Source organism: Somniosus microcephalus, chromosome 30, assembly GCF_052327205.1.
Source record: "Somniosus microcephalus isolate GS21.2 chromosome 30, FLI_Smic_1.0, whole genome shotgun sequence".
NCBI lineage: Eukaryota > Metazoa > Chordata > Chondrichthyes > Squaliformes > Somniosidae > Somniosus > Somniosus microcephalus.
Genome location: NC_141016.1, coordinates 26,861,086 through 26,882,909, shown reverse-complemented (window position 1 = coordinate 26,882,909; position 21,824 = coordinate 26,861,086). Strand labels below are relative to the sequence as shown.

General features: G+C 48.6%; 1 protein-coding gene across 5 annotated transcripts in view; it reads right to left on the bottom strand.

Moving 5' to 3' along the window:
• ykt6 (YKT6 v-SNARE homolog (S. cerevisiae)) overlaps positions 1 to 14,103 on the bottom strand; it is a 29,503-nt gene extending 15,400 nt beyond the window's left edge. The window contains exons 1-2 of one of the 5 annotated variants that reach the window (XM_085971262.1): positions 14,031 to 14,103; positions 206 to 340 (exon numbers count right to left, since the gene is read on the bottom strand). In XM_085971262.1, the coding sequence (XP_085827388.1) occupies positions 206 to 309 (104 nt within the window). In that variant the 5' untranslated portion in view covers positions 310 to 340; positions 14,031 to 14,103. Of the gene's footprint in view, positions 1 to 205; positions 341 to 6,999; positions 7,234 to 13,352; positions 13,702 to 13,873; positions 13,964 to 14,030 lie in introns of those variants that run through there. The other 4 variants (XM_085971261.1, XM_085971263.1, XM_085971259.1 and 1 more) reach the window with 4 other exon arrangements.
• Between the last annotated feature and the right edge of the window lie 7,721 nt (positions 14,104 to 21,824).

The window sequence follows — 21,824 nt, the reverse complement described above, 5'->3', positions numbered from 1 at the left end:
AAATTTTACCCGTACTTTAATCCAACAGGATGTTGGAAGACAGGAGAATAAGTGGTTGCTACCTTAATCCTTTTGCAGTCTTTAAATGGGAAGGGGAAACCATCTTAATGCAAACCCGCCAGCCTCCTCACGCCCGCGTGCTCCTTTCAATCAGTACTCAATTTCCCATCCCACATGCAAGCTCTCGGCTGTAATTCTGCCATACCTGGATCTCTGGAAGAAACTGAAGGACGAGACATCGTAAGCGGCTTTCAGAAGTTGAACGCCTGTGGCACCTTTGTATAACACACTCAGGCTGTACAGCTTCATATCTGCAACCTCGCACGTCTTCCAACGACCTCTACAAGACAAACACAGTAAAATGTGGTGCCAGGCTCTCAGATTTAAACAATTGCTATTACCAGTAATCAAGTTGGACTATTTTTAAGTACATATTGTTGTGAGTCAGCCGCGGCTCAGTGGGTAGCACCCCCGCCTGAGTCAGAAGGTTGTGGGTTCAAGTCCCACTCCAGAGACTTGAGCACAGAAATCTAAGCGGACACTCCAGTGCGGTGCTGAGGGGGCGCTGCACTGCCGGAGGTGCCGTCTTTCGGCTGAGACGTTAATCTGAGGCTCCGTCTGCCCTCTCAGGTGGTTGTAAAAGATCCCACGGCACTATTGGAAGAAGAGCAGGGGAGTTCTCCCCAGTGTCCTGGACAATATTTATCCCTCAATCACCATCACTAAAACAGATTATCTGGTCATTATCATATTGCTGTTTGTGGGAGCTTGCTGTGCGCAAATTGGCTGCCGCGTTTCCTACATTACAACAGTGACTACACTTCAAAAAGTACTTCATTGGTTGTAATGCGCTTTGGGATGTTCGGTGGTCATGAAAGGCGCTATATAAATGCAAGTCTTTCTTTGTGTCATGGAACCAACTATTTTAAATCTTGTATTGTATAATAAGACAGGGTTAATTAGCAATCTCATAGTAAAGGATCCTCTGGGGCAGAGTGATCATAATATGATAGAATTTTACATTAACTTTGAGAGTGACTTGCCCAAGTCCGAAACTAGAGTCTTAAACTTAAATAAAGCCAATTACATCGGTATGAGGGGAGAGCTGGCCAAGGTAGATTGGAAAAATAGATTAAAAAAGGTATGGCGGTAGATAAGCAGTGGCTAGCATTTAAAGAAATATTTCATAATTCTCAACAAAAACACATTCCATTGAGAAAGAAAAACGCCAGGGGAAAAGTGATCCAACTGTGGCTAACTAAAGTTAAAGATAGCATTAGATTGAAAGAAGAAGCTTATAATGTTGCAAAGAATAATAGTAAGCCTGAGGATCAGAAACCAGCAAAGGTTGACCAAAAAATTGATGAAAAGGGAAAAAATAGAATGAGAGAAAACTAGCAAGAAATATAAAAGCAGATTGTAAGAGTTTCTACAAGTATGTAAAAAGGAAAAGAGTAGCAAAAGTAAACGTTGGTCCCTTAGAGGCTGAGACGGGAGTAATTATTATGGGGAATAAGGAAATGGCAGAAACGTTAAACAAATATTTTGTATCCGTCTTCACAGTAGACACAAAAAGCATACCAAAAATGGTGGGGAACCAAGGGTCTAATGAGGGTGAGGAACTTAACGTAATTAATATAAGTAGAGAAAAAGTACTAGAGAAACGAATGGGACTAAAAGCCGACAAATCCCCTGGACCCGACGGCCTACATCCTAGGGTTCTAAAAGAGGTGGCTGAAGAGATAGTGGATACATTGGTTTTGATCTTCCAAAATTCCCTAGATTCTAGAGAGGTCCCAGCGGATTGGAAGGTCGTAAATGTAACACCACTATTCAAGAAAGGAGGGAGAGAAAAAACAGGGAACGACAGGTCAGTTAGCCGGACATCAGTCGTCGGGAAAATGCTGGAATCCATTGTTAAGGAAGTGGTATCAGGGCACTTAGAAAATCATAACATGATTAGGCAGAGTCAACATGGTTTGATGAAAGTGAAATCATGTTTGACAAATTTATTAGAGTTTTTTTGAGGATGTAGCTTGCAGGGTAGATAAAGGGGAACCAGTGGACAGAAACATAGAAAATAGGAGCAGGAGTAGGCCATTCGGCCCCTCAAGCCCGCGCCGCCATTTAATGAGATCATGGCTGATCATCCAAACTCAGTACCCTGTCCCTGCCTTCTCCCCATATCCCTTGATCCCTTTAGCCTTAAGAAATAGATCTAACTCCTTCTTAAAATATATTTAATGAATTGGCCTTTACTGCCTTCTGTGGTAGAGAATTCCACAGGTTCACCACTCTCTGGGTGAAGAAATTCCTCCTCATCTCTGTCCTAAATGGCTTACCCCTTATCCTTAGACTGTGACCCCTGGTTCTGGATTCCCCCGCCATCGGGAACATACTTTCTGCATCTAGTCTGTCTAGTCCTTTTAGAATTTTAAGTTTCAATGAGATCCCCTCTCATTCTTCTAAATTCTAGCGAATATAAGCCTAATCATACGTCATTCCTGCCATCTCAGGTATCAGTCTGGTGAATCTTCGCTGCACTCCCTCCATGGCAAGAACATCCTTCCTCAGATAAGGCGACCAAAACTGCACACAATACTCAAGGTGTGGTCTCACCAAGGCCCTGTACAACTGCAGCATGACATCCTTGCTCCTGTACTCGAATCCTCTCGCTATGAAGGCCAACATACCATTTGCCTTCTTAACCGCCTGATGTAGTATATTTGGATTTCCAAAAGGCATTCGATAAGGTGCCACATAAAAGATTACAAAAGATTAGGGCTCATGGGGTTGGGGGTAATATAGGAGCATGGATAGAGGATTGGTTAACGGACAGAAAACAGAAAGTAGGGATAAATGGATTTTTTCAAGTTGGCAGGCTGTAACTAGTGGGGTGCTACAAGGATCAGTGTTGGGGCCTCAGCTATTTACGATCTATATTAATGTCCTAGATGAAGGGACCGAGTGTAATGTATCCAAGTTTGCTGATGAGTCTGCAAAGGGATATAGATAGACTAAGTGAGTGGGCAGTAAGGTGGCTGATGGAGTATAATGTAGGGAAATGTGAGGTTACTCACTTTGGTAGGAAGAATAGAAACACAGAATATTTTTTAAATGGTGAGAAACTTTCAAATGTTGGTGTTCAGAGAGATTTGGGTGTCCTCGTGCAAGAAACACAGAAAGCTAGCGTGCAGGTACAGCAAGCAATAAGGGAGGCAAATGGCATGTTGGCCTTTATTGCAAGGGGTTGGAGTATAAGAGTAAGGAAGTCTTGCTACAATTGTACAGGGCCTTGGTGAGACCACACCGGGAGTACTGGGCACTGTTTTGGTCTCCTTATCTGAGGAAGGATATACTTGCCTTGGAGGCGGTGCAACGAAGGTTCACTAGATTGATTCCTGGGATGAGAGGGCTGTCCTATGATGAGAGATTGTGTAGAATGGGCCGATACTCTCTGGCGTTTAGAAGAATGAGAGGTGATCTCATTGAAACATACAAGATTCTGAGGGGGATTGACAGGGTAGATGCTGAGAGGTTGTTTCCCCTGGCTGGAGTGTCTAGAACTAGGGGGCACAGTCTCAGGATAAGGGGTCGGCCATTTAAGACTGAGATGAGGAGAAATTTTTTCACTCAGAGGGTTGTGAATCTTTGGAATTCTCTGCCCCAGAGGGCTGTAAATGCTGAGTCTTTGAGTATATTCAAGGCTGAGATCGATAGATTTTTGGACTCTAGGGGAATCGAGGGCTATGGAGATCGGGCGGGAAAGTGGTGTTGAGGTCGATGATCCGCCATGATCTTATTGAGTGGCGGAGCAGGCTCGAGGGGCCGTATGGCCTACTCCTGTTATGTTCTTTCTATGCATCTACAGTCACAAGAAATAGTGTGAAACATGTCCACTACCACATCTTACTGGTAAGTTCTACTGCAAGTCATTTAAGAAACATTAGAAAGAACTTGCATTTACATCGCACCTTTCACAACCTCAGGACTTCCCAAAGCTCTTCACAGCCAATTAATGATTCGAGAGCGGTCTCTGTTGTAACATGGGGAAATGTGGCAGCCAATTTGTTCACAGCAAGGTCCCAATGACCAAACTGTTTTTTTTTTGTTTTTTTTTTAAAGTGGTGTTGGTTGAAGAGGTAAATGTCGGCCAGGACACTGGGAGAATTCCCCCGATCTTCTTCGAATGCTGCCATGGGAGTTTACACGTTCACCCGATAGAGCAGACTCTGTTTAATGTCTCACCTCAAAGACAACACCTCCAAATATGCAGCACTCCCTCGGCACTACATTGACGCATCAGCCAAGAATACGAGCTCAAATCCTGGCGTGGGGCTTGAACCCCCAACCTGCTGACTCAGGCGAGTGTGCTACCACTGAGCCAAGGGTTTATACACACATACGACAGCAAAATACTGCAGATGCTGGAAATCTGAAGTAACACACATTATCCCCTAGCTCTTCAGTCACAGGAACGGCTGCAGTGTAAATTGACAGGACAAACCGCCTAGAAGAATATTCTTGCAGGGTTTCTCCTAAGGTTTTGAGAAATCAACATAGACACCTCCTTTATAGTAGAGAGGTTGGGAATCACACAAGAAACATGTAACGAATGTTCTATTAATGATTGATCCATGTATATTCTTTGACAGAGTCAATGAATTCCTGCCTCAAGAAAAAATATTACTGCACATGGAAAAGTTGAATCGCTTTCTGGCTGGGGCCTAGAGTGGTAAAGAAAACAAACAGCCATTTCAGTAGATAAATAGGTTAAATTCCCCCACTGACCCAAGAGGTAGCACTCTCGAACCCACGATCTTCTGACTGAGGCAAGTCCCACTCCAGAGACTTGAGCACAAAAATCTAGGCTGACGCGCCCAGTGCAGTGCTGAGGGAGTGCTGCACTGTCGGAGGTGCCGTCTTTTGGATGAGATGTTAAACATGTATGCTCTGTCAGGTGGACGTAAAAGATCCCGTGGCACTATTTCGAAGAAGAGCAGGGGCGTTATCCCCGGTGTTCTGGCCAATATTTATCCCTCAATCAACATCACTAAACAGATTATCTGGTCATTATCACATTGCTGTTTGTGGGAGCTTATTGTGGCAAACTGGCCGCTACATTTCCTACATTACAACAGTGACTACACTTCAAAAAAGTACTTCATTGGCTGTAAAGCGCTTTGGGACGTCCTGCGGTCGTGAAAGGCACTACTGAAATGCCAGGTTCCATCCCTGCACTGCTGGGACGTTTGGTGGATGCCGACTCCTTGCTCACCTTCAAGAGAGAGCTGGACCAGGTCCTGGCTGGGGTAGAGATCGCATCAGAGAATGATACAGCACAGAAGGAGGCCATTCGGCCCATCGTGCCTGTGCCAGCTCTTTGAAAGAGCTCTCCAATTAGTCTCACTCCCCCTGCTCCTTCCCCCATAGCCCTGTAATTTTTTTTCCCTTTTATGCATTTATCCAATTTCCTTTTGAAAGTTACTGTTGAATCTGCTTCCACCACCCTTTCAGGTAGTGCATTCCAGATCATAGAAACATAGAAGATAGGAGGAGTAGGCCATTCGGCCCCTTGAGCCTGCTCTGTCATTCAATGAGATCATGGCTGATCATCCAAATTCAGTACCCTGTCCCTGCCTTCTCCCCATATCCCTTGATCCCTTTAGCCTTAAGAAATATATCTAACTCCTTCTTGAATATATTTAATGAATTGGCCTCTACTGCCTTCTGTGGTAGAGAATTCCACAGGTTCACCACTCTCTGGGTGAAAAAATTCCTCCTCATCTCTGTCCAAAATGGCTTACCCCTTATCCTTAGACTGTGACCCCTGGTTCTGGACTCCCCAACCATCAGGAACATCCTTCCTGCATCTAGTCCTGTTAGAATTTTATAAATTTCAATGAGATCCCCTCTCATTCTTCTAAACTCCAGTGAGTATAAGCCCAATCGACCCAATCTCTCCTCATACGTCATTCCTGCCATCCCAGGTATCAGTCTGGTGAATCTTCGCTGAACTCCCTCCATGGCAAGAACATCCTTCCTCAGATAAGGCGACCAAAACGGCACACAATACTCAAGGTGTGGTCTCACCAAGGCCCTGTACAACTGCAGCAAGACATCCTTATTCCTGTACTCGAATCCTCTCGCTACAAAGGCCAACATACCATTTGCCTTCTTAACAGCCTGCTGCACCTGCATGCTTACCTTCAGCGACTGGCGCACAAGGACACCCAGGTCTCGTTGCACTTCCCCTTCTTCCAATCTATTGCCTTCCTGTTTTTGACATCAAAGTGGATAACCTTGCATTTATCCACAATATATTGCATCTACCATGCTTCTGCCCAATCACCCAACCTGTCCAAATCGTACTGGAGTTTCTCGATCACAACAACTCGCTGCATAAAGTTTTTCGTCTCATCTCACCTCTGGTTCTTTTTACCTTGAATCTGTGTCCTCTGGTTACCGACCCTTCTGCCACTGGAAACAGTTTCTCTCTACTTACTCTGGCAAAAGCATACATGATTTTGAACACCTCTATCAAATCTTCTTTTAACCTTCTCTGCTTCAAGGAGAACCACCCCAGCTTCTTCAGTCTCTCCACATAACTGAAGTCCCTCATCCCTGGTACCATTCTAGTAAAACTCCTCTGCACCCTCTCCAAGGCCTTGACATCCTTCCTAAAGTGCAGTGCCCAGACTTGAACAGAATACTCCAGCTGAGGCTTAACCAGCGGTTTATGAGGGTTTAGCATAACTGTAGTGTATGTACCTTTAAGGGGAGAACTACTTTTTACAGCTCCTGTATACTGTAATACCGGCAGTGACCACACCTGTATATAAACCCTGAATAGGGATCTGTACGTTTAGTTTTTAAGAGTAACCCTCATCCAGTAAACACCTGTTGATTGTTCCCTGCAGTCTCGTGTCTAGTTATTGAAGGACACACAACATCAAGATACACGGATCTAACATTGGCGACGAGACGATTCAAACCTACCTGCAACTCTGCATCACCTCCCAGGGATTCGCTCCTGGAGAACAGTGGAAGAAGGCCGAGTCCAGAAGCACGGGCGTCGACCATCCAGAGGAGACTTGAGCATCGCAGGGGAGGCTGTTGAGAGCTGGGCTTGGTTCTCCAGTCACGGTGGCCCAGCGAAACGGCCTGGCAACAGGTACGGTGCAGACCCTTCCCGGACAGCGGCGGCTAGAGCCGACCGACGGCACAAAAAAAGGCCGAGCAGCGTCGACAAAAGAGAGGGGGTAGAGCGCACAGGGCGCAGCCGGTGTTCAGGACCGAGCAGCGTCGACAGGAGGAGAGGGTAGAACGCACAGGGCGCAGCCGATGTTCAGGGCCGAGCAGCATCAACGAGAGGCGCGCGCAGGAAAACGCGCAGAACACAGCCGGTGTTCAAGGGATGAGCAGCGTCAGCGGGGAAGAAAGGAAAACGCGCAGAGCGCAGCCGGTGTTCAAGGGCCGAGCAGCATCAGCGGGGAAGAAAGGAAAGCGCGGGAGATGCCATTTTGAGCCACAGCGGAGAAGAAGGGAGAGCGCGGGAAAACGCCATTTTGAGCCAGTCTAACCACACCCAGGGATGCCGAAGAGTGGCAGTATCACAGCGTTCGACAATGAAGTCGAAGATTGGATGACATATGTCGAACGCATAGAAGTGTACTGCAAGGCGAATTAAGTGCCAGATGAAAGGAAAACGCTGGTATTGTTGATTTCAATGGGTGCAAAAACGTATGGCTTACTGCGAAACCTAGTAACCCCAGAGAAGCCAGTGGAAAAGGATTTTGGAAACATAGTGTCAATCCTACAGGACCACTTAAACCCCACACCGCTGCTGATAGCAGAAAGATTTAAGTTTCACAAAAGGAACCAGCATAAAGATGAAAGTAATGCTGAGTATTTAACGGAACTGCGCAAGCTATCGTAACACTGCCAGTTTGGAATGGGACTAGCAGATACGTTAAGGGACAAGTTTGTGTGTGGGCTTCAGAGTGAAGGAACCCAGAAACGGCTTCTATCAGAAAAGGATCTTACGCTAGACAAGGCTTTCAGCATGGCAGTATCACATGAAGCAGCCGCACGGGGCGCTGCAGAGATACAACGGAGACCGCAAGAATATGGCACAAATGAAATGTCATACGGAACAGTGAAGTGCTATCGCTGCGGCAGAACAACACACGACCATAATGATTGCTGGTTCAAGGACAAAGTGTGCAGACAGTGTGGAAAAGTAGGACACATAGCAAGAGTCTGCAGGTCGGGAAAGAAAACCAGCAGCAAGAAATCTCCACAGAAGTACAAGAAGGTACATAAGGTGACGGAGAGTAGTTCAGACAAACAGAAAAGTGATACAGACTCCGGAAGCAAGGAGCTGGGTTGTCTGAAACTACATAAGGTGATCAAAACGGAGGATCAGCTGGGTCACGCTCAAGATAGCCGGAGTCCAAGTGAAAATGGAACTGGACACAGGATCAGCCCTAACAGTCATAAACCGAAGGGACTACAAGCGGCTATTCTCACATATACCCTTGAGAGATACAGAGATTGTCTTGAAGACGTATATGGGGCAAAAAGTCTACCCCAAAGGAAAAATAAGGGTGAACGTTATATATAACGGCAAGGAAACACCAAAAATGGACCTATATGTATTGCCAGATGGAGGACCACCACTACTAGGACATGAATGGATCCGGAAGATACAGCTAGATTCACATTCCATACAAGCACTGACTGTAGATGCCAAAAAGGATGACGACGTCACACCTGGACGACTGTCAAAAATGCTAACTGATGCACAAGAAGTGTTCCAGGAGGGACTCTGAACACAAAGGCATAACAGCGACGATCAAAATAGAGGAAAATGCAAGTCCAAAGTTTTTTACGGCCAGACCGGTACCTTATGCGATCCGCCCAGCCGTCGAAGCAGAGCTGGAAGGGTTGGAACGTTCAGGAGTACTGTCCAAAGTGGACTGGAGCGAGTGGGCTACACCCATCGTTCCTGTAATGAAGAGGTCGTTGAGTAATACGCCTGGGGAACCAAAGAAGGTTCGCATCTGTGGGGACTTTAAGGTGACAGTAAACCCAGTCCTTCACACGGAACAATATCCGCTGCTGCGGATTGAAGATATTTTCGCCTCGCTATCTGGAAGAAAACGCTTCACGAAGATTGATCTGGCCCAGGCGTACCTGCAAATGGAGGTAGAAGAAGCCTTGAAACAGTATCTCACGATCAACACTCAAAAGGTCTTTACCAATACAACCGGCTGGTGTTCGGGGTAGCATCAGCTCCGGCTATTTGGCAAAGGGCAATGGATCAAGTCCTGCAAGGGATTCCAGGGACCCAGTGTTATTTGGATGACATCCTGGTCACGGGCGAAAATGACAGTGATCACCTTGCCAACCTGGAGCAGGTGCTCACTAGATTGAAGGAATATGGGCTCCGAGCTAATCGCCACAAATGCGAGTTTTTCCAGAAGCAGATCTCGTATTGTGGCCACGTTATTGATGAAGAGGGGTTACATAAGTCCCCTGAAAAGATTGAGGCAGTAGTCAAGGCTCCAGCACCGGAAAATGTGTCACAACTGAGGTCGTTCCTCGGGCTGGTGAACTACTACCATAAGTTCTTGCCGAATTTGTCTACAGTACTACACCCACTGAACACCCTACTGCAAACGGGGGTACCATGGAAGTGGAATGTCAAATGTAAACGAGCTTTCCAGAAGTGCAAAGAATTGATCACATCAAAAGAGGTGTTGGCTCATTTCAACCCAGCACTACCAATTCGGTCGGCGTGTGATGCATCACCCTATGGCATTGGAGCGGTGCTGTCGCACAAATTCCCGGACGGCTCGGAGAGGCCGGTAGCCTTTCCGTCTCGGTCACTAACCTCAGCCGAGCGTAACTACGCCCAGATTGACAGGGAGGCCCTCAGCCTAGTGTGGGGAGTGAAAAAGTTCAACCACTATCTGCACGGGCAGAAGCTCACCTTGCTGACTGACCACCAACCACTTGTCTCCATCTTTAATCCAAAGAAGGGCGTTCCGGTGATGACTGCGCAACGGCTACAAAGATGGTCCCTTTTCCTAGGGGCGAACCAATATGAAATCGAGTATAAGGGCACAAAACAGCATGGAAACGCTGACGGGCTATCACGCCTGCCACTGCCTACTGCGGAGGAAGCACCAGCAGTGGACCCTGTCGAAATATTTTATTCGACTATAATTGAACGCTTGCCAGTAACTAACGCTGATATAGAGGAGACCCGAAATGACCCGACACTGTCTCGGGTATATGACTTGACGGTGAAGGGATGGCCAACACATGGCGACTCACTGTTGCCAGCATTCTCATCCAGAAGAGAACAGCTGTCAGTATGCCAGGGGACCTTGATGTGTGGATCCCGAGTGGTAATTCCACCCAAATTAAGGGAGAGTGCTAAATGAGCTTCACGAAAGCCATCTGGGAGGGGTGAAATTGAAAAGCCTTGCTAGGGCTTATGTGTGGTGGCCGGGGATCGTTCAGCAAATCGAGGACCTGACAAAGAGCTGCTCAGGATGCCAGAAGGTCCAAAATGCACCACCACATGCCCCTCTACACCCATGGGAGTGGCCCTCATCTCCATGGCAACGGGTGCATATTGATTTTGCTGGTCCATTCATGGACTCAATGTTTTTAATAGCCGTGGATGCGCACTCGAAATGGCCTGAGGTGATCAAAATGTCGTCCACCACCACGGAGAAAACTATTGCAGTCCTACGGACCATATTTGCCAGGAACGGCTTGCCAGAGCAGATTTGCTCTGATAACGGACCACAGTTTGTGTCCGAAGAGTTTCGAAGATTCATGAAATGGGGTAAGGCATTACACATCCGCCCCGTATCATCCAGCCACAAATGGATTGGCTGAGAGGTTCGTACAAACCTTTAAACAAAGCAGTAAGGGCCATGTGCGATGACGACATTCCACTGCAGCATAAGGTGGACAACTTCCTGTTAGCCTACAGAAATGCGACACATGCAGTCACCAACCAGACCCCGGCCATGATGTTCTTTAACCGAAGGTTGAGATCTCGTCTGGATTTGCTCAGACCAAATGTACGAAGAGATGTTGAGAATAAGCAATTCCAGCACATCAATGAGAAGCCGACAAGGAGCTTCAATGTAGGGCAACCAGTCTTGGCCCGCGACTACCGAACAGAGAAATGGCAACCAGGAACGATATGCACACGGCAGGGGCCACTAATGTACACAGTGGATGTTGGGGAGAACATTGTGAGACGCCATGTCGACCAGATCCTAGAGTCACAGGAACGAGTCAACCCCATGTCTCGCGTACCTGGTGATGGACCCGACATACAGGTAGCATCTACCCCAGAAACAGTAGCATCGGAAGCTGATGAACCAACCGACGACAGGGGGCCAGAATCACCTCCGCACCAAGAGCAAGACACTCAAGAAAGGCGCTATCCAGAAAGGATCAGGAAGCCGCCCCAAAGACTGAATTTATAAATGGACTATTTTCAGTTAATGTGCATGTTAAAAGTGTTAATTGTTAAATGAATGTTATGGTACTGTTAATCTAAAAGGGGAGGAATTGTAGTGTATGTACCTTTAAGGGGAGAACTACTTTTTACAGCTCCTGTATACTATAGTACCGGCAGTGACCACACCTGTATATAAACCCTGAGTAGGGATCTGTACGTTTAGTTTTTAAGAGTAACCCTCATCCAGTAAACACCTGTTGATTGTTCCCTGCAGTCTCGTGTCTAGTTATTGAAGGACACACAACATCAAGATACACGGATCTAACAATAACTTCCTTGCTTTTGTACTTATTAATAAAGCCAAGAATCCCATTTTTTTTAAAAAAATTTTATAAACAGTTTTTCTTCTTGACTTAGAATCATAGAATGATACAGCTCAGAAGGAGGCCATCGTATCTGTGCCGGATCTTTGGTAGAGCTACCAATTAATTCCACTCCCCTGCTCTTTCCCCATAGCCCTGTAATTTTTTTCCCCTTCAAGTATTTACCCACTTCTCTTTTGAATGCTACTATTCAATCTGCTTCCACCACTATTTCAGGCAGTGCATTCCAGATCATAACTCGCTGTGTAAAGAAATGTTTCCTCACGTCACCTCTTTTGCCAATCACCTTGAATCTGTGTCCTCTGGTTACCAACACTTCGGCGACTGGAAACAGTTGCTCCTTATTTACTCTATCAAAACTATTCATGATTTTGAACACCTCTCTCAAATCTCCTCTAAACCTTCTCTGCTCGAAGGAGAACAAACCCCAGCTTCTCCAGTCTCTCCACATAACTGAAGCCCTTCATCCCTTGACATCCTTCCCAAAGTGCGGTGCCCAGAATTGAACACAATACTCTAAGCTGAGGCTTAACCAGTGTTTTATCAAGGTTTACTTCACAGATAACTTCCTGGCCTTTGTACTCTACAAAAGCCAAGGATCCCAAATGCTTTGCAACAGCCTTTTCAACTTGTCCTTTCACCTTCAATGATTTGTGTACACACCCCCGCAGGTCTCCCTGTTCCTACACCCCCTTTAAAATTGCACCATTTAGTTCATATTGCCACTCCTCATTCCTCCTGCCAAAATGCATATTGCAAACTTGTCCTGCCACCTGCAAAGATTGCCTTTATATAGCACCTTTTACAACCTCAGGACATCCCAAAGCTCTTCACAGATAATTACAACAGTGACTACACTCAAAAGTAGTTAATGTTGACTCCCGGTTAAGCAAGGCCTGAATTTTAAAATTCTCATCCTGGTTTTCAAATCCCTCTATGGACTCGCCCCTCCCTATCTCTGATACCTGGGATGGCAGGAATGATGTATGAGGAGAGATTGGGTCGATTGGGCTTATACTCGCTGGAGTTTAGAAGAATGAGAGGGGATCTCATTGAAACTTATAAAATTCTAACAGGACTAGACAGACTAGATGCTGGAAGGATGTTCCCGATGGTCGGGGAGTCCAGAACCAGGGGTCACAGTCTAAGGATAAGGGGGGTAAGCCATTTAGGACAGATATGAGGAGGAATTTCTTCACCCAGAGAGTGGTGAACCTGTGGAATTCTCTACCACAGAAGGCAGTAGAGGCCAATTCATTAAATATATTCAAGAAGGAGTTGGATATATTTCTTAAAGCTAAAGGGATCAAGGGATATGGGGAGAAGGCAGGGACAGGGTACTGAATTTGGATGATCAGCCATGATCGCATTGAATGACGGAGCAGGCTCGAGCGGCCGAATGGCCTACTCCTGCTTTGAAAAAGGGTTAGACCCGAAACGTCAACTCAAATTTCTGTCCACAGATGTTGCCTGACCTGCTGAGTTTTTCCAGCATTTTCTGTTGTTATTTCGGATTTCCAACAGCCGCAGTATTTTGCTATCCTACTCCTGTCGTCTATGCTTCTCCCCAATATTGTCCTGGCCAATATTTATCCATCACGCAGCATCAGCGAAATACAGATTATCTGGTCATTATCACATTGCTGTGTGCGAATGGGCTGCCGCGTTTCCCACATTACAAATGACTCCACTTCAAAAAGTCCTCCATCGGCTGTAAAGCGCCCGGGGACGTCCTGAGGTTGCGAAAGGCGCTATAGCAATGCAAATCTTTCTTTCCGCTAGCTGCTGCCTTTGGTGCCGACGCTGTGTCGCGGACACGGCCCCAATTGTGGGGAGCGGCCCCAGGGGGAGGCCTTCAACAGCCCCCCCGGTCTACTGACAGCCCGGCTCGGCCCAGCCCAGCTCGGACACCCCATTCTCCCAGCACTCAGAGGCCCGGGATCCGTCCCCAGGCCTGGAGCCCAGGAGAATCGCCCGTCCCGTCCCCCGCACTCACCCTCACCGCCTCCGCCGCTCCGGCCACCCCAACAATCGACTAGAATCGAGAACTGCAACCGAGCCCGAACACGTCACTCCCGGATACCGGTCCGTCGGCCAAACCGCTCCCCCGAACACCAGCCCCGGAACCAAAAAAACCCACAAACCCGACTCACCCGGAGTTGGCAAATCCCAGCACCAGTGCGCAGGTGCCGAGCACAGAGCAACCTTGGACCTTTAACCCTTGCCCCCGGCCATATTTAAATACCTGTGTGCTGGCGGGGGGCAACATAGAAGATAGGAGCAGGAGTAGGCCATTCGGCCCTTCGAGCCTGCTCCGCCATTTGATGAGATCATGGCTGATCATCCAAATTCAGTACCCTGTCCCTGCCTTCTCCCCATATCCCTTGATCCCTTTAGCCTTAAGAAATATATCCAACTCTTTCTTGAATATATTTAATGAACTGGCCTCCACCGCCCTCTGTGGCAGAGAATTCCACAGGTTCACCACTCTCTGGGTGAAGAAATTCCTCCTCATTTCAGTCCTAAATGTCCTACCGCTTATCCTTAGGCTATGACCCCTGGGGATAAGGAGTAGGACATTTAGGAATGAAATTTCGGCCACCTCTAACAGAGCAAAGAAACATAGAACAGCACCTTGCATTTCTATAGTGCCTTTAACATAGAAGATAGGAGCAGGAGTCGGCCATCCGGCCCCTCGAGCCTGCTCCGCCATTCAATGAGATCATGGCTGATCATCCAAACTCAGTACCCTGTCCCTGCTTTCTCCCCATATCCCTTGATCCCTTTAGCCTTAAGAAATATATCTAACTCCTTCTTGAATATATTTAATGAATTGGCCTCCACTGCCTTCTATGGTAGAGAATTCCACAGGTTCACCACTCTCTGGGTGAAGAAATTCCTCCTCATCTCTGTTCTAAATGGTTTACCCCTTATCCTTAGACTGTGACCCCTGGTTCTGGACTCCCCCGCCATCGGGAACATCCTTCCTGCATCTAGTCTGTCTAGTCCTGTTAGAATTTTATAAGTTTCAATGAGATCCCCTCTCATTCTTCTAAACTCCAGCGAGTACAAGCCCAATCGACCCAATCTCTCCTCATATGTCATTCCTGCCATCCCAGGTATCAGTCTGGTGAATCTTCGCTGCACTCCCTCCATGGCAAGAACATCCTCCCTCAGATAAAGCTACTGAAATGTCCTGAGGCGCTTCACAGGAGCGTTATCCAACAAAATAAGATATAAAGAAAGACTATTGTGCCTTTCGCAGCCTCAGGACGTCCCAAAGCGCTTTACAGCCAATGAAGCATGTGGCTGGCGGAGGACAGAGCTGTGCCTGGCAAGGTGACCAAAGTCAGAGACCTACTCGATGGCAGAGGAGCGGGTTGGATGGCGCCAGAGGAGCTGGTCCTAGGCCAGCGTCCGGCTCGCGGCCAAAGCCATCGAGTCGCCGAAAGTGGCACTTGGGCCCCGACTCCACTAGGTGTATCGAGGAGGCTCAGGCATGTGGGGTGATCCCGTCCGAACTGACCCCGGTTCGGACGGAATTCCTCATCGGCGCGCGGCCCCGAAACCCCTCTCGGGAACCGGCGCCTCACAACTTGAGCCGTCTCGGGGAAATGCCCGCCGTGCATTTTAGTTCTGCACAGAGGGGTTTCCTGTACGGGTGTTGTGTCAGTACCTTTCTACCTAGACACAATTTAGGACTCAGAACTCAGAGATTCAAACATGAAGTGCTTTATTGGAAGGAAAGGAAGTTCTGGAAAGTTCCGAACAAAGAGAGCTAAACTTAACAGAGAACACCCAACCATTTATCTCCTGTGACAGCGCCACCACAGGTGGGAGGAGAACACACAATACATAACAACGGGCTGCTCCTGCACACTCTCCACTTTGTCATCTTCACCTGCTGACCGGACACATCTTGCCGTCCGGCGGAGGCGGAGGTCCCCAACGTGGGACTCTTCCCTTTATCTATTGGGGACTTGGCCTGGAGAGTGTTGCACGGAGCAGTCCCATGCAATAAGATTTTGAACAAGTTCACGAACTCCCAGGCCGCTTGCTATTTTTGCGGCCTAGAGGAGTCCGTGTTTCATATTTACTTGGAGTGTGAGAGGTTGCAGCCCCTGTTCCATTTTTTGAAGGGGCTGCTCCTCGTTTTTTGGCTGCACCTCAGTCCCTCGTTCCTGATCTACGGCCACCCGGTGCGGAGGGGAGAGGGCGGGTCGGAAGACCTCCTTGTAGGATTGCTCCGGGGCCTGGCCAAAGTGACCATTAATAGGTCCAGGCTGCGGGCGGTCGAGAGGGTCGTTCGACTCGATTGCCTGCCTCTCTTCTGCAGCTATGTTTGTGCCTGGGTGGCCCTGGAGATGGAGCACGCGGTGTCCGCCGGCACGCTCGAGGCCTTCCGAGAAAGGTGGGCGCCACGGGGATTGGAGTGCATCGTCACCCCGGCCGGGGTGATTTTAATTTAATTTGATAAGTTTTAAATATTAATATAGGGTTTTTTAAGCTTTTTTACAGTCCACTTGTTCGGTCGGGAGAGCGAGAGGCTCCGCTCAGCGATGCAGAGAGCCCTGCAGATGGAGAAGAATGTCAACCAGAGTCTGCTGGATCTGCACAAACCCTCCTCTGGGAGCGCCGACCCTCATCTGTGTGAATTCCTGGAGACCCGCTATCTGGATGAACAAGTGAAGACGACCAAGAAGCTTGTAGAGACTGGGACCCCTGCCTTGTAGGCATGAGGGGCTTGTGACTTTGTACAAAGCTGAGACTTGAGCTCTGTAAATGTTATTTACTGTAAAATGTTCAAATTTTAAATAAAAATAAAAAAGTCGCATTCCCACGGGGCACCCGGACTGGGGCCTTGTGTTTTATGCTCCTTGAGTAGAGGGAACTGTTTTATTTTCTTTTTTTTTTTAAAGCGCCCCTTTTAGGCCACCTCTAACAGAGCAAAGAAACATAGAACAGCACCTTGCATTTCTGTTGCGCCTTTAACCTACCGAAACGCTCCGAGGTGCTTCACAGGAGCGTTATCAAACAAAATAAGATACAAAGAAAGACTATCGTGCCTTTTGCAGCCTCAGGACGTCCCAATGCGCTTTACAGCCCATGAAGCATGTGGCTGGCGGAGGGCAGAGCTGTGCCCGGCAAGGTGACCAGAGTCAGGGACCTATTCGATGGCGGAGGAGCGGGTTGGATGGCACCGGAGGAGCTGGTCCTAGGCTAGCGTCCAGTTCGCGGCCAAAGCCATTGAGTCGCCGAAAGTGGCACTGGGCCCCGACGCCACTAGGTGTATCGAGGAGGCTCAGGCATGTAGGGCGATCCCGTTCGAACTGACCCCCGTTTGGACGGAATTCCTCATCGGCGCCTGGCCCCGAAACCCCTCTCATGAGCCGTCTCTGGGAAATCCCCTCCGTGCCTTTTCATTCTGCGCGGAGGGGTTTCCTGTACGGGCTGTTCTTGCACACCCTCCATTTTGCCATCCTCATCTGCCATCCGGACACACCTTGGCGCACCATCTTGCTGTCCGGAGGAGGCGGGGGTCCCCAATGGAGGGCACGCTATGCAGGAGTCCTCCCTTTATCTATTGGGGACTTGGCCTGGAGGGTGTTGCATGGAGCAGTCCCGTGCAATAAAGTTTTAAGTAGGTTCACGGACTCCCAGGCCGCCTGCCTTTTCTGCAGCCTGGAGGAGTCGGTGTTCCATGTCTATATGGAGTGTGAGAGGTTGCAGCCCCTCTTCCATTATTTGAAGGGGCTGCTCCTCAATTTTTGGCTGCACTTCAGTCCCACGCTCCTGATCTTTGGTCACCCGGTGCGGAGGGGAGCGGGCAGGTTGGGGGACCTCCTCGTGGGACTGCTCCTGGGCCTGGCCAAAGTGGCCATCAACTGGTCCAGACAGCGGGCGGTTGAGGGGGTCATTTGGCCCGACTGCCTGCCTCTCTTCTGTGGCCACATTTGCGCCTGGGTGGCCCTGGAGGTGGAGCACGCGGTGTCCGCCGGCATGCTCGAGGCCTTCCGCGACCGGTGGGCACCAGAGGGACTGGAGTGCAACATCACCACCGGCAACCAAATTTTAATTTAATTTGTTAAGTTTCATTTAATGTATTTTTGTTAAGTTACAGTTTATTTGTTTATTGTTTGTACCCAAAAAGAGTACACCCAATGAAGTACTTTTTTGAAGTGTAGTCACTGTTGTAATGTAGGAAATGTGGCAGCCAATTTGTGCACAGCAAGCTCCCACAAACAGCAATGTGATAATGACCAGATCATCTATTTGATTGAGGAATAAATATTGGCCAGGACATCAGGGATAACTCCCCTGCTCTTCTTCGAAATAGTGCCATGGGATCTTTTATGTCCACCTGAGGGAGCAGATGGGGCCTCGGTTTAACATCTCATCCGAAAGACGGCACCTCCGACAGTGCAGCACTCCCTCAGTACTGCACTGGAATGTCAACCTAGATTTTTGTGCTCAAATCCTTGGAGTGGGACTTAAACCCACAACCGTTCTGACTCAGAGGTGAGAGAGCGCTACCCACTGAGCCACGGGCTGCTATGGTCCAATTCGGGCCGCCAACCCTCCAGGATTGGCCTGTGATCTCCAGGAACTGAAGATTAATCTCCGGGACAGTGTTGCAGCAACCCTGGAGAAAAATCATAGGGGCGTTAAAAAAGTGTTTTTCTGTTTCATTTTCTTTGAACATTGTTGTTTATTAGTTACAAAGATATCGGAGATGGGGAAAAATTGACGGACCGTAGAGCATCATCCAATTGGGTAATGAAGAGACTTTCCAATTGGCGGGGGAAAGCGCGGCGCCGCGAGGTGGGACGTGATGGGAGACCAATGGCGCGGGGCTGGGGGCGGGGCAGTTGGACGCTGGCGGTCATGTGATGAAGCCTCCAGGAATACATTCAACCCCAGGTCCAATTAAATTCAAAGAATTCAGGAACTCTCTGTTAACCGGCAAAATTCAGGAGTAGGTTCAGGTAAGTTTTCCTTCATATTAGTGGCAGTTCCTGGATCTGTGGCTGTGTAACCGGGGTTCCTGCACTTGTTGCTAAGCAACAGGGATGCTTGGTCTGTGGCCGGAGTTCCTGCACCTGTTGCTAAGCAACAGGGAAGCCTGGATTTGTTGCTGTGTACGGAGCTCTCGTACCTTTTAAACTATACCTCTCTGTAATCCGGACTTTTTGATAAACCGGCACCACGCCGGTCCCGTTGGTGCCGGATAATAAAGAGTTTCCTGTATAAGCACCTTCGCAACTCAATCTGAGTTTGTTAAGTTTGTTAATCAACTCAATGTCCTTCATTCTGCCAGGGCCATTCACACTTCATCTAGAGCCATCCTTTGTTCCTTAACCTGTCCCATTACCACCTCCTCTCGCCTTGAGTATCTCTTAATGTCTCTTAATCTCTCCTGCTTTCTATCCTATCTCTGACCTTCCCTTTTGTTCTTTCATCCCCTCCCTCTTTTCCCAGCCCCCACTTGCTTTAAAATCTATCCCTCTTCCTGCTTTTTATTCCCAGTTCTGACGAAGGGTCTTCAACCTGAAACGTTAACTCCATTTCTCTCTCCACGGATGTTGCCCTGGCCGGCCGAGTTTTTCCAGGGTTTTCGGTTGTTATTTCGGATTTCCAGCATCCGCAGTATTTTGCTGTCAATCAGAATGTTGTTGTCAGTGTCAATAACTCTGTATCCTGCGGTGCCCACCGGTCAGTTGTGCCATGACGAAGGCTCCACACCTGAAACGTTAACTTGCCTGTTCTCGCCACAGATGCTGACTGGCCTGCCGAGCCTGTTTTTGTTCAACGTTTACCTTCGTTATCCTGTTAAGTACCTAACAGTCGTCTATTAGATGCTTTCTAGCAGGTCCCTTTTTGAGTGCCGGGGGGCGTTAGCTTATCAAATAGTCCTCTTTGCTTGTACTGCCTCTAGGGGCTGGATGGCTCCCTTTATGTTTCAGCATAGGAACCTAGGAACAGGAAGAGGCCATTTAACCCCTCGCGCCTGTTCCACCATTCAATGAGGTCATGGCTGATCTGCGGCCTAACTCCACATACCCGCTTTTGCCCCAAAGCAACCAGAATGTTACAGAGTACATCAACAACTTGCATTGCTACAACACCTTTTGCGTCGTAAAATGTCCCAAGGCACTTCAAGAGTAAAGCAAGAATTTGCACTTTTATTGTGTCTCATCCCATCTTCAAGGAACTATAGCTCAACAAGAGTAATTGGGGGAGCAATTCGGCATCTTAGCATCTCCGGTTAGCGCTTGGCGGGGGTGCTAACGGGATGCTGAGGCAGTAACGCTGTGGCAAGACCAATCCAGCGCCGTACATCAAATCCGGCCCCTCCCGTAGCGCCGCCGCTACGAGTTAGCTCCGGGGACTTCAGCGCCAGGCAGATCATGACGTCAGTGAGCGTGGGCACACATTCTGCAAAATTGATTATCGCCCCCTGCCTTAGTGCCTCGCCCCGACAGCGACAGGGAGAGGAGGCGTGAAGCAGTCGGTAGCCGGCTCCAGGGGCGCTACTTAAAGGGATCATGAGTAATGAGTCGCAGCTCTCAGGTTAGTGCTGGATCACTGCTTCCTTGACATTGTGCAACAGTTTAATTCAGTCATTTAAAGGTCTCCGGAGTGTTGTGGCTACTAAAAATTAGTTACATTTATTCTCAAAACACATCAAAGTGCTACACTTGGCTACATTAATGGGGGCTGTGCTGGCAGTCGACCTCGCTCTCCAGGATCTACGGCGGAGGCAGCGAGAAAGACTGGAACGTGTGGCCAGAGGGAGGAGGAGGGCCATCACGGCTCTCAACAGGAGGCCTTACCCTCCGAGGGTATTCCGACAGCACTTCTCCTACCGCCAATTAAGCGAGTAGCAATGTATTAGGAGGTGCCGCTTCAGCAAGGAGGTGGTCACAGAACTCTGCCACTTCCTGCAACCAGACCTCGAGCCTCAGATCAGGATGAGGACGGCTCTCTCAGTGGCAGTCAATTTTTTTTGCCAGCGGATCTTTCCAGTCTGCAACAGGAGACATGGCCAACATCTCGCAGTTCGCTGTCCATCGCTACAGTAGGAGAAGGGACATTGCCTTCCCCATCACCAGAGAGAAGCAGGACGAGCGTGCATGTGGCTTTGCCAGGATAGCGGGCACCGCATAACAAACCGGAGATCTTCCGTAACCGCAAAGGCTATCAATCACTTGGTGTGCGACCACAGACAACGAATCTTCAATGTGAATGTCCGCTATCCTGGCAGCAGCCATGATGCCTTCATCCTGCGCCAGACCGGCATTCCAGCACTCTTCCAGCCACTGCATCAAGCTGGCTGGTCGGAGACAAGGGTTATCCGCTCTCCACTTGGCTCATGACTCCGCCTCCACAGCCGCAACACTCCTGCACAGCCCTCATATAATGAGAGCCATGCTGCCATCAGGAACATCATCGAGCAGACCATCAGGATGCTCAAGCGACGGTTCCGCTACCGTGACCACTCGGGAGGAGCCCTCCAGTACTCGCTGGAGCGGGTGTCCCATTTGGTCATGGTGTGCTGCATGCTCCACAATCTGGCCATCATGGGGGCCCAGCCCTTGCCAGCAGCGATTGTGGGACCGCCTGTGGTAAACCACTGTTTGTATTCCACTGTGTACATGTCTGTACATGCCTCGGCTGACTCCTCCCACGAGTCCAGGTATAAAGGTGACTGCTCCACAGTCCCTCTGTATTCTGGACTGGTCGACCACTCGAGGCACACCTTCATTCTCTTGTTAATAAAAGCCTGTTAGTTACTCGCTTAACCTCAGTCTTTTGAGTGATTGATAGCGCATCAATTTTATTAACAAGATTTTTTATAATGGAGAAGATCCTCACACCAGCATGCCTGGACATAGACCATCGGGAGACGGACGCATCCACCAAGTTTGCTCACTGGCTTAAGTGCT